The sequence below is a fragment of the Stegostoma tigrinum genome, chromosome 33, assembly GCF_030684315.1.
Source record: "Stegostoma tigrinum isolate sSteTig4 chromosome 33, sSteTig4.hap1, whole genome shotgun sequence".
Lineage (NCBI taxonomy): Eukaryota > Metazoa > Chordata > Chondrichthyes > Orectolobiformes > Stegostomatidae > Stegostoma > Stegostoma tigrinum.
In genome coordinates, this window is record NC_081386.1 from 37,119,771 (window position 1) to 37,132,866 (window position 13,096).

The 13,096-nt window shown below is 42.8% G+C and overlaps 1 protein-coding gene across 1 annotated transcript in view; it reads left to right on the forward strand.

Annotated features, from left to right (window-relative positions):
* anpepb.1 (alanyl (membrane) aminopeptidase b, tandem duplicate 1) overlaps positions 1–13,096 on the forward strand; it is a 48,164-nt gene that overhangs the window by 11,643 nt on the left and 23,425 nt on the right. Inside the window, exons 2-4 of the mRNA XM_059639265.1 lie at positions 13–152; positions 8,076–8,212; positions 10,496–10,622. Coding sequence (XP_059495248.1) covers positions 13–152; positions 8,076–8,212; positions 10,496–10,622 — 404 coding nt within the window. The remainder of the gene's footprint in view (positions 1–12; positions 153–8,075; positions 8,213–10,495; positions 10,623–13,096) is intronic.

Below are 13,096 nucleotides of genomic sequence, written 5' to 3' on the forward strand. Positions count from 1 at the left end.
TTGTTAATACAGAGTCATTGCAACAACTCAGATGCAGCCGACTGATGCCAGGAAAGCATTCCCGTGCTTTGATGAACCAGCAATGAAAGCAACATTCAACATAACTCTGTATCATAAACCTGAACACACTGCAATTTCCAACATGCCAGAAGGTCAGCTTCACAATTTCCATAAGCCAATTAACAGTGCTTTTAATTAAGTGTCTCAGATAAAACTGCTGTGTGTTAAAATCTTTTGTTGTGCTTTTGGATACACCAGCCCCATGCTCCTGATCTTCGGACAGCTGGTGCAGAAGGGCGTGTGCAGGTTAGATGATCCTCCTCGTGGGTCTGCTCCTGGGCCTGGCCAGACTGGTTGTAAACAGGTCCAGGCAGCAGGCCGTGGAGGGGATTGTATCTGCCAACTGCCTGTCCCTCTTCTGCGGTTATATTCGAACCTGGGTGTCATTAGAGAGGGAGCACACAATGTCCTATGATGTCCCTTTAGGGACAGGTGGGCATCATGGGGGGTACTGTGTTTTATTTCCCCCTCCAACTCCAATTTGATTTAGTCCTTTCCTGCTCTCCTTTACTCTCCCTCCCCCATTCCTGATGGTTTGTATTGCCCATAACAGACTTTGCTTCTAAATGTTCCATTGGCCACATGGGTGGTTTTACTGGTGGTGTTTATTAGTTTTTTTTAAAACCTGCTGTGTGACAGGGATGAGGGTTTGCAAGGGTTGAGTAGAGTGAGGTAAAGGTGGTGAAGTGGGGGAGGGACAGAATGGGTTATTGTCACATTAATGGCCATTTATCCACAGTTTCCAGGAATCAAAAATATAGTCCAAATATGGAGGGATTTGATAATTTACCTGTGAATTTAGATCTATGCTCACCCATGAATAACGTAGTCAGTAATAGCTCTGCTCTCACAACAGCTAACATATGGAGCACACTCTGAGCCTGAGGATGTGAATGACTGTAGTGATGTACAGTTTGAATTTCTGTGAATTATTTTAAATCTGAATGCTCACACCACATGAGTGAAAAAATATTTAATCGTGACGATGGTAATTTTGTTCCATTTGGTGTGAAACAAATTGACAGAAGATTCTCAGATCAGGAATTGGAGAAGTCACAATGTGGGCAGGAAAAGGGATGACAGCCAGACAGAGAAGAACTTTGCAAATGGGCAGGAATATTGGCTGGTGTTGGAAGATTGGATGGATGAGATATTTGGAAGTATATGGGAACTTAATGAGGCTAAATGGAGACCAGAATGGCTAACGGTACTGGGGACTAACGTTTTTCACGTTAATTACACCCCCTTGTTATTGACCCTTCAACCTAGGAGAACAGCTGCTTTCTATTCACCCTGTCCATACCCCTCATAATCATATACACCTCAATCAGATCCACTCTCAATGAATTTTGCTCTAAAGAAAACAACCCGAGCTTTTCCAGACTCACTTCATCGCTAAACTGCACAGTCTCAGGCAACATCCTGGTGAATCTCCTCTGCACTCCTTCCAGTGCAATCTCATTCTACCTATAATGTGATGCCCAGTACTGCACACACTATCCAGCTGTGGCCTGACTAAAGTTCTGTACAGCCACAACTAAACGTCTCTGCTCTCATAATCTATGTCATGGCTGATAAAGGTAAATGTCTGAAATACCTTCTTAACCACTCTATTAGCTTCCTCTGCCACCTTCAGGGATCTGTTGACAAGTACCCCAAGATCTCTATGAGCTTCCGAGTGCCCTGCCATTCATTGAGTACTCCCTCATCTTGTTCCTTCTTTTCAAGTGCATCAACTCACACTTACCAGAGTTAAATTCCATCTGCCCATCTATTTGTTTATATTCTTCTGTCATTTAAGACCTTCCCTCTCACTGTCAGCCACCCACCTAATCTTTGTGTCATCTGCAAACTTACTTATCCTTCGCTTCCCACCACCCCAAACATTTTCTTTTTTATCATTTCAATCTATCACCCAAAATAAGGAATAAAGCACTGGTCCCTGTGGTATGTCTCTGGCCTCAAGATGAACAAACAGGCCTCTACCACCACATTCTGTCTCCTGTCACTGTCAATTTTGTATCCAACTTGCCAAGTCACCCATAGCCCAATATGCTTTCACCTTCTTTATCAGTCTCCCATGTGGGAATTTTTCAAAGGTTTTGCTGAAATCCATGTAAACTGCATCAACTAATGATGACAATGAAACTTCAACAAGAATAAATTTTATAGTTACGTAAGGGGAGAGTGGGTGGTCAGGAACAATGCTGGCCAACTAAAGGCTGAAAGTGAGGATGTGGTGTCATGGAACTGTACAGCATGGAAAGAGACCCTTCAGTCTAACTTGTCCATGCCGACCGGATATCTTAAATTTATCCAGTCCTATTTGTCAGCATTTGGCCCGTATCCCTGACTCCTTCCTATTCATATACCCATCCAGATGCCTTTTAAATGTAGTAATTGTACCTGCCTCCTCCATTTCCACCGACGGCTTATTCCATACACACCACCTTTTGTGAGAAAAAGTTGCCCCTTAAGTCCGTTTTGAATGTTTCCCCCCCCTCACCTTAAACCTACGCCTTCTAGTTTTGGACTCTCCCATCCCAGGGAAAAGACTTTGGCTATTCATCCTATCCATGGCCTTCATGATTTTTATAAACCTCTATACAGTCGCTGTTCAGCCTTCAATGCTCTGGGAAAAATAGCCCCAGCCTAGTCAACATCTCGTTTCAGCTCAAATCCTCCAACTCTGGCAACACCCTTGTAAAAACTTTATCCGGATGTTTTCAAGTTTCATATTCTTCCTCTAGCAGGGAGACCAGAATTGAACGCAGTATTCCAAAAGTGGCCTAACCACAACATGACCTCCCAACTCAATGCACTGACCAATAAAGGCAAGCATACCAAACACATTCTTCACTTTCCTGACTACCTGGGGGACTCCACTTTCAATGAACTATGAACCTGCACTTCAAGTCTCTTCGTTCAGCAACACTCCCTAGGACCTTACCACTACGTGTATAAATCCTGCCCTGATCTACCTTTTCAAAATGCAGCTCCTCATATTTATCTAAATTAAACTCCATCTGATCAAGGTCCCATTGTACTCTTCTTTTTGCTGTCCACTACATCTCCAATTTTGGTGTCATCTAGAAACTTATCATTTGTACCTTCTATGTTCACGTCCAAATCATTTATATAAGTGATGATAAACAGTGAACCCAGTTGTCAGTAACTATGGGTAAATAGCAGGAACGTTGAATAATTATTTTGCCTCAGTATTTATAGTAGGAAAGGAAGATAGCTTGTTGTATGTCCTGAGGAAATTAATAGTAAATTAGAAACAGTGACTGAATAAAATTAATGTAAGTAAAACATCTGTAATGAAGAAGTTAGTAGATTAAAGAATGACAAATCCCTGAGACCTGATGGTTTCCACCCAAGGGTGTTGAGGAAGGAGAGGAGCACATTAGAGATGCCCTAACTATAATTTTTCAGAGTTTCCTAGATGTACGAGTCAAACTACTGGATTGGAAAGTTGCAGTCACTCCACTTTTTAAGAAGGGTGAAAGAGGAAAACCCGGGAATTACAAACCAGGTAGTCTAACATCTGTAGTGGGAAAATTATTGAAGTCTATAAAGAAGGAAGGGGTAACCGGACACCTTGAACATTTTCAATTAGTCAGGGAGAGCCAGCATGGATTCATGACATTATAGGTCGCGCCTTATAAACCTCATTGAATTTTTTGAAGAATTGATTAAGGCAAGAGGACAAAGGAATATTTATGGATCTCGTTTATATGAACTTCAAGAACATATCTTATAAAGTACCACATAAGAGACTGTTAACTACAGTAGAAGCTCATGGAATTGGGGGAAAATTACTGACATGGCTTCGAAATTAGTTGAGTGGCAGGCAACAGAAAATAGGGCTAATGGGTAGGTACTCAAATTGACAGAATGTGATCAGCAGTGTCCCACAAGAATCTGTTAAGGCGTCAATCACTCATTTTTTTTTAATCACTTAGATAGTGGAATAGAAAGTCACATTTCCAAATTTGCAGATGACACAAAATTAGGCAGCATTATCAAGTGTAGATGATAGCATAAACTTACAAAGGGACATTGACAGACTAAGTGAATAAGCAAAACTGTGGCACATGTAAATCAATGTGACGTTATCTTTTTTGGACAGATAAACGATAGATCAGCGTACTTTCTAGATGGTATGAAGTTAAATACAGTGGATGTCCAGAGGGACTTCTATACAAGATGATCAGAGGATTAGATAGGGTGGACAGTGAGAGTCTTTTTCCGAGGATGATGATGTCAGCTTGTACAAGGGGGCATAGCTACAAATTGAGGGGTGATAGATTTACGACAGATGTCAGAGGAAAGTTCTTTACTCAGAGAGTGGTAAGGGTGTGGAACGCCCTGCCTGCCAATGCAGTTAACTCAGCCACATTAGGGGCATTTAAACAGTCCTTGGATAAGGACATGGATGATGATGGGATAGTGTAGGGGGATGGGCTTAGATTAGTTCACAGGTTGGTGCAACATCGAGGGCCGAAGGGCGTGTTCTGCGCTGTATTGTCCTTTGTTCAGGTGCATAGATCTTTAAAATGTAATGAACAGCTGCAGAAAATAACCAACAAAGCTAATGGAATGCTGGCCTTTATGTCTAGAGGACTGGAATACAAGGATGCAAAAGTTATGCTGCAATTATACAAAACCCTGGTTAGAACCTACTTGAAGTAATGTGAGCTTATCAGTAAGGATATGCAACAGCATCTCCTTCACAGTAATCCTCAACACTGTTGCCCTAACATCTGTGTACTCAGCCCGTTACTATCCTCCTTATACACTCACCACTGGGTGGCCAAATTCAGCTCTAATTCCGTTTTATAAAATTGCTGATGACATCACCACAGCGGGTCAGATCTCAGGCAATGATAAGACAGAAGACAGGAAGGATATAGACAGTTTGGAGCCATAGTCTAAAGATAACACTCCCTCCCTCAATGTCATCAAATAAAAAAGGAGCAGGTCACTGACATCAGGAAGCGGAATGGGGGACACGCCTCGTCTGTACGGATGGGGCTGAGGTGAAGGTAGTCGAGAGCTTCACGTTCCTGGGAACAAAAACAAAGCTGCTGGAAAAGCTCAGCAGGTCTGGAAGCATCTATGAAGGAGAAAAACAGAGTTAATGTTTTCGGCATTTACAGAGCATCTGAATGGGTATATGTGTAGTTAGGGTTTAGAGGGTTATGGACCAAATGCTGGTAAATGAGATTAGATCAGTTTAGGTTATCTGGTTGGCGTGGACGCGTTGGGCTGAAGGGTCTGTTTCCGCACTGTACAGCTCAATGAGTTTGTGACTATGAGGTGATTGGTATTGAGCTGCCACAAATCCGCCCTTCCCGACTGTCAAAGGGTCTGTCTAATTATCATTGGATAAACCACAATGAAGTTTTAATGAGATGAGGTGCTTGTCTTGATAACAAGGTGCAGTTCATTGCAAAATGGCAATAGCTACAAGTTAACCATAATTACAAAGTCTATCAGACACCACATGTCACATCTTCTCCACCTAGAGACAGTGTGGCTTCATCAGGTGTCGTGGAACTTCCTGCAGCTCCAACTCCAATGACTCTTTCACAAGATTTAGGGAGGGTAAAAAGTCATGTCCATGGCTCCCTGAAAGTGGCAGCACAAGTAGATAAGGTAGTAAAGCAGATGCATGGGATGACTGCCTTCGTTGGGTACAGTAGTGAATACAAAAACAGGGATGTAATGTTGGAAATGTTAAGCACTAGTTTGTTCACAGCTGAAGTTTTGTATGCAGGTCTGTTCACAGCATTATAAGAAGGACAGAGCAGCTGTAGAGCGAGTACAGAGGAGACAAAAATGTTGCCAGACCGTGACAGTTGTGGAATGAGGAATGGTTAAACAGGCTATGGTTGTTTTCCTTAGAGAGGGGCCTGAGGAATGAACAGGGAAGAAGTGTTTTTCCCCAAAAGCAAGGTCAGTTATCAGGGCTCATAGTTTTAAGGTGATTGGTAGCAGGACCAGAGGGGATGTTAAAAGACACCTTTTCACTCGGAGGGTAGTGGGTGCCTGGAAGTCACGACCTACTGAGGAGTTGGTTGAGGGACACATATGGCTGGGGACTTGATGGCAAGGTTAGTGAATGGAAAGAGCATTCGTAGGGCAGATCTTGTCCGAAGTGCCGACTGTGAAAAGGGGTACCTTTGTATTAGGCACGGTCCTCCTGCCCAAAGCCTGAACTCTTCCCAGCAACGTCAAAACTGAGGTCCAGCTGCTTAAGGGCTTCAACTGGAATGAGGCTAGGAGTGGTGCCTTGCCTGCCCGGGTAAAATTACAGACAGGTCCAGCTCAGTGTGAAGGCTGTCCAGTTAACATTACAGCCTTCCATAACCTCACTTACAAGCCTGGCGGCACATCAGTGTAAAATTCTACCCTTTAGGAGAGAGAAAGCAAAGAGAAGATATACCTGAAACCACCCTGTGCTGATAAAAGCTCCCAAACCTGAAATATTGGGTGGTATTTAATGCAGGATCTTAGAATCGCTACAGTTTGGAAGCAGGCAATTTGGCCCATCAAGTCCACATCAACACTCCCAAGACCATCCCACCCAGTCTTACACCTCACCACCACCTCACCCCGCCCCCATCCCTGTAACACTACATTTTCCATGGCCAATCCACCTAACCGACACATCCCTAGACACAATGGGCAATTTAGCTTGACCAGTCCACCCTGTCCACACATCTTTGGACTGTGGGAAAAAAAACTAGAGCACCTGGAGGAAATCCACACAGTCACAGGGACAATGTGCAAACTGCGCTTGGAATTGAACCTGGCTCCCTGGTGCTGTAAGGCAGCAGCACTAACCGCTGAGCCACCTCAGGATATGGGGGTCTTGCATGTCGGCTCAAGAGCAATTAGGGTATCTGAACGCCTTCTATGGAATGGCCTGCTGATCTTGTCTGTTTCAAGGGATCAAGGAATTCCCAATCAGAGGCCAGCAGTTATATATTGCAGGTAGTGTCAGGAGGAGTGATGTACCCAGGAAAGCTGATGTTCACTGAAGGACTGTGGCCGTAGCTGAGTGAAGTTGGGATAGAGATTACTGGAGAGGAATAAAGGGTTGAAGAAATGAAGAAATCTCCTTTCCAGGACCTCATAGAAGAAATACAACTGAATTTGAGTTTAGACTTCCCACGCAGTGAGCAGTCTGCCCACTACAGGTAGGCTGAGACATTGTCCACTTGAAGGCCTCAATGGGATGGAAGAGGAAGCAGCTTCCCTCCATACACTTAATTGAAGCAGAAGCCACCCAGCATTCTCTTGCTTGATTAAATAACTCCTGCTTCTGGAGAAGACATTACATTTTGCCTATTTACTTCTCTCTCCACAGGTGCTGTCTGCCTGAGTTTTTCCAACATTTTTTTGTTTTCATTTCAGATTTGCAGCATCTGCAGTAATTTTATTTTTATACACTGAGTCCTTGGAATTTGCAAAATGCTATGTAATTGATGGTGATGACAGATTCAGTTACAGTTTTCAGAAAGGAAATGAATGCATGTTTGAAGTAGAGAAACATTGTGCGAATACAGGCAACAGAACAGAAGTGGATCTAACTGGGTTGCTTTCTGAAACAGCCAACACAGATTCAGAGGGATCAACGGCATCTGTGCTGTACAAATCTATAAACATAGAACTTGCTAAGATACAATGGTCAAGAAAATCACATCAAATGAAACAAATGAAATAATTTTGAATGACTTACAGAAAATTAAGTGTACAATTTGTTTAAAAAGCAATTTGGACAAGCTCTGATAAGTTGGCCATGATTTCTTACTCAAACAATTCTATCAAAATGAGAATGAATTTTGATCTATCCTCAAACAGTTAATGAGATCTTTCTGTGCATTGAGCTGCTGCTGCAGGTATCAATCTGCAGTGATAGTTCTTCAAAGTGATCCATTACAAATCATCAAGCACTTTTAAGTTTATTCTTTAAACACACAAAGTTCTGTTCTTTATTTCAGGAAAAACAACTATGATTGACGATGGTATGACATGGATAGTCACGAGTTTTCAACAGACACCTAAGATGTCCACTTACCTGCTTGCTTTTATTGTTTCTGACTTCATCTTTGAGCACGAAAATACAAGTGATACCGAGGTGAGAGATTAGATTTGGTTACTTTTCCTTGGAATTATTTTTCCTTCCTTTGGGGTTACATGTGTAAGTGGGAATTGTTTCCATGAGGGGTTAGTGTCTGCTTGTTTCCAGCTTGGATTCTTTGTATCTCACTGCTGTGATGTAGAAAAGAACAATTCTGTCACTTGTCTTTATTTTGCATCATAGAGGCAACAGCATATTCACCTTTTGCGCATCAAAAGTCGCATTTGATATGGTAATCTGAAACTAAACTGGTGGCACTTTCTAGCCGATGGTCTTATATTGATCATTCTCTGATATCTCTCAATATCACTGATATTGAGACATATGGGTGTCATCACTATAGGCATTAAGTTGTGATGGGATCAACAATTCTATATATAGTGGTGATGTGCCCTACGTCTTGTCCTTTGTTCATTTGTTTGTAAAATCCTCTCATTACCCCTTTCAATGAACGATATGACAGGGAAAAGAACAGATGAGGTGGCTTCCCAATGTCTTCCTCAGCAGCCTTGATTGTACTTAATAGTGGAGAAAGCTCAACAGCCTGAATAGCCTACTCTTTTTCCTCTTCCTGCTTAAAGGAGAAAAAAGTTGAATGGGTTCCTTCTACTGTGACAGTTTGGAGATTCTCTAAATCCTCCCCCAGAAAGATTCTCTGCCTGGAAGTAGTAGTTCTCTTGAGGCTCCTGCCATTGTACTAGCACCACAAAAAATTGCTGGTTTTTCCATTGACCAGTGCTCATGACTTTGAGCAAGATCCTGTAGCTGGGTCTGGGGTAACTTGCAAAAAGACATGGTGACCACCTCCTTGAGGTCTCAAATGATCCTGATATCAAACAACCCATAAGCCATGTGCACAAATCCATGTGAAACTGACATGTAAATTTTAAATCTCAGCAGCAAAACTGTAGGTTAGGAGATGGGCTTTAGCATTCAGCTTGAATGAATCTTTCTAGCAACCAGGTTGAAACAGGCAGCCACGGTTCAAGGGATGAGAGCAGCTGGGAAGGTTTCTCATTGTCTAAACGGATATTCTCAGGGTGACAGTGCCTAACCCTAATGCTGCATCTTCTGGGCCTTGAAGAACCTGATAGAGTCTCTGGTCTATGTCAGCCACCCTGGAACTCAAGTGTTTACAACACCAATAAAATGTAGTCATTTAGATATACAACACGAATCTGCTTGGTAAAGCTGTATTTGGCTTCATGATCCTCTTGTCTTTATTTAAAATGACCCTCAGAAAACAGAACACAGAAAATGGGAACAGGAAGAAGCTAGGATTTTGAGAACACAAGGTATAGATTCTGAATGAAAGTTAAGATTCTGAGATGTTGCATGGCCTGCAGTGATAGACTCTATATCTTCACTGAAACAGGAAAGGGAACTAAACTGGCTAAAGATGGGAATTGTGGGTCTGTCACAGAGACCACTCAGCTGCCCATCAAAGATGCTGCCCCAGGTAAAACAAACAACTGTTTTGATTACCCAGCAGTGAAAATAAGTGAGGTCGGAGGGTGAGAAGATTGAGATTTGAACAAAGTGATGAGGTGATAAGTATAAATCATTGATTGGTGTAAGGAATTCAGAGCTTTTAAATTCTGTGAGGGGTGATGTGAGACAATTGTTGATATCTAATGGATAGAAGCTGGGAATGAATGGGGTAATATAACTGTCAACTGTAAACCCATTGTGAACTGCTGTATCAGGGAGATACAACCTCCAGGTGACAGCTGTGCTTTCTGTGACACTTACACCTGGGTCTAAAATGATTCAGGGAAATGTCCGTGCAGGAAGTGAACCCCTCCTTACCAGCACAGCCCTCATATAAGGATCTCCAGAATTGGGGGTGGGGGCATGGGGTGTGGCTGAGATGCTCCCTTGAACACTGTGTCTCTCTGTAATTACTCCAGAAGCAGCTGGGCTGTGTATGGAATCTTGTTCAGTCCTCGTTGTTTATTACTCACAGCAAGAGCAGGAGGGCTTCTCCTGGAGTAACAGATTGAGGGATCTTGTATTCAGCCAGTGCTAAAGGCCCCAAGTCCTCTCACTCATATTGAGTGCTCCCTTGTCTGAATACAGTGGCATTCCAAATCTAAGGCCATTCTACAAAGAGATTGCCTAGCTCAATTGTAGGTGGGGAGAAGATTCTTGCAGACCATTTGTCTTGATGCAAGGCTGGAGTTGTATTTGCAATGTTTCATCTCATTCTTCCGAGAGATGGTGTCCATTGAAAGATGCAATTGACACAAGACAATTCTAAAGAATGTTATTTTTTTAAAGATCCGCATTTGGGCGCGAAAGGAAGCAATTGAGGAAGGTCAAGGAAAATATGCATTAAATGTTACTGGGAAAATTCTAGACTTCTTTGAAAATTATTACAACGTTTCCTATCCACTCCCAAAATCAGGTAGGTTTACTTTTGGAAATGTTCTCTACTGATTGTGTTTTATATTATTTTAAAACGTTTTATATTTATTTATAACCAGATGTTTAATTTCTTGTTTAAATGTATTTAGTTCTCCACATCAGGTTCTGACAATAATTTAGGTGCAGTGTGATCGTACCCCATTTCTTCTCCTATCCAAAGCCCTTTCACAGCCAGAAACTTGGCTGAATTTCCAATTGTTTGGAAAACTGTCATTTTGAGGACTCACTTTGGGTGTTGAGAAGATGACCATTTTCATGTGATTGTCCTGTGCAGCACCTTATTTCCCATTGATTGATTGATTTATTGTCACATGTACCAAAGTACAGTTAAAAGCTTTGTTTACAAGCAGGACAGACAGATCATAGTCAGCAAGGATGTACAGATCTAAAAGACTCAGACAGAGACATAAAGGTTATGTTGCACAGAGTGTGCACTATGCGAGATCAACATCACAAGGTCAGTATTATTTGAGACTGTAGAATCCATTCATCAGTCTAATAATGGCTGGGAAGAGCTATTCCTGAACCTGCCCGTGGGTTCAAGATTCCATATTTTCTGCCAGACAGAAGAGGTTGTAGGAGATTAATTACCAGGGTCTTTGATGTTGGCAGCGTTTCCATGGCAGCGAGCCATGTAAATGGAGTCTGTGGATGGAAGGTTGGCTCCTGTGATGCTCTGGGCTGTACACACCACCTTCTGTAGTTTCTTACGGTCCTGGGCAGAGCAATTGCCGCACCAGACCGTTATGCACCCAGGCAGTTTGCTTTCAATGGTGCATCTGTAGACGTTGGTGAGAATCCTTATGGATATTCCAAATTTCCTGAGCTGCCTGAGGAAGAAGAGGTATTATTGTACCTTCTTGACTGTCATAACTATATGGGAAGTCCAAGACAGGTTGTCAGTTATTGTCACTCCTAGGAACTTGATGCTCTCCACCCTCGGACGCTCAGTTCCGTTGATGTTGATGGGGTCGTGTTCTTCTCCTTCTTTTCTGAAGTCAATGATCAGTTCTTTAGTTTTGCTGATGTTAAGAGACAGATCGTTTTCATCGCATTACGTAACCGAGCACCCTAACTCCCTTCTGTATTTTGACTCGTCGTTTTTAGATATCTGACCCACTAAGGTGGTGTTGTCAGCAGACCTGTATGTAGCACTTGTTCGGAATTTAGCAACATATTCATGGGTGTACAGGGAGTACGAAAGGGGGCTGAGGACACATCCTTGCGGGGGGGCTCCAGTATTGAGTATTATTGTGGAGGAGGTGCAATTACCTATCCTCCCTGAGGGTCTGTGGGTCAGAAAGCTGACGATGAAGTTGCAGAGGCAGAGCCAAGACCAAGGTCACACAATTTTGAAAGCAGTCTGGATGGGATAATAGTGTGAAGGTGAAGCTGTAGTCAATAAGCGTGAGTCTGACTTGGGAGACTTTGTTGTCCAGACGTTCCAGGGATGAGCACAGGTTAGGGCTATGGCATCTGTTGTGGACCTGTTATGTCGGTAGGCAAATTGCAGGGGATCAAGGCAGGTTGGGAAATCGAAGAGCTGATGCGGGCTCAAAGCACTTCATGTAACCAGAAGGCAAAGTACTGGGCTAATGGTAAGATTCTTAGCAGTGTAGATGAGCAGTGAGAGCTCGGTGTCCATGTACACAGATCCTTGAAAGTTGCCACCCAGGTTGACAGGGCTGTTAAGAAGGCATACAGTGTTTTAGCTTTTATTAATAGAGGGATCGAGTTCCAGAACCAAGAGGTTATGCTGCAGCTGTACAAAACTCTGGTGTGGCCGCACTTGGAGTATTGCGTACAGTTCTGGTCACTGCATTATAAGAAGGATGTGGAAGCTTTGGAAAGGGTGCAGAGGAGATTTACTAGGATGTTGCCTGGTATGGAGGGAAGGTCTTACGAGGAAAGGCTGAGGGACTTGAGGCTGTTTTCGTTAGAGAGAAGAGGAGACTTAATTGAGACTTATAAAATAAATCAGAGGGTTAGATAGGGTGGATAGGGAGAGCCTTTTTCCTAGGATGGTGACGGCGAGCACGAGGGGGCATAGCTTTAAATTGAGGGGTGAAAGACATAGGACAGATGTCAGAGGTAGTTTCTTTACTCAGAGAGTAGTAAGGGAATGGAACACTTTGCCTGCAACGGTAGTAGATTCGCCAACTTTAAGTACATTTAAGTTATCATTGGATAAGTATATGGACGTACATGGAATAGTGTAGGTTAGATGGGCTTCAGATTGGTATGACAGGTCAGCACAACATCGAGGGCCGAAGGGCCTGTACTGTGCTGTAATGTTCTATGTTCTGTGATTATATAAGTCACAGCCAACTTCACACAATCCCATGGTGAGTGGGATGGGATGGAATTGCACAGCATTGGTGGTACTTTTAACCTCCAGCTCCTTAGCCACACATTGTTGCTGACATTGCAGCACTGTTGGAACCCAGTAAATGG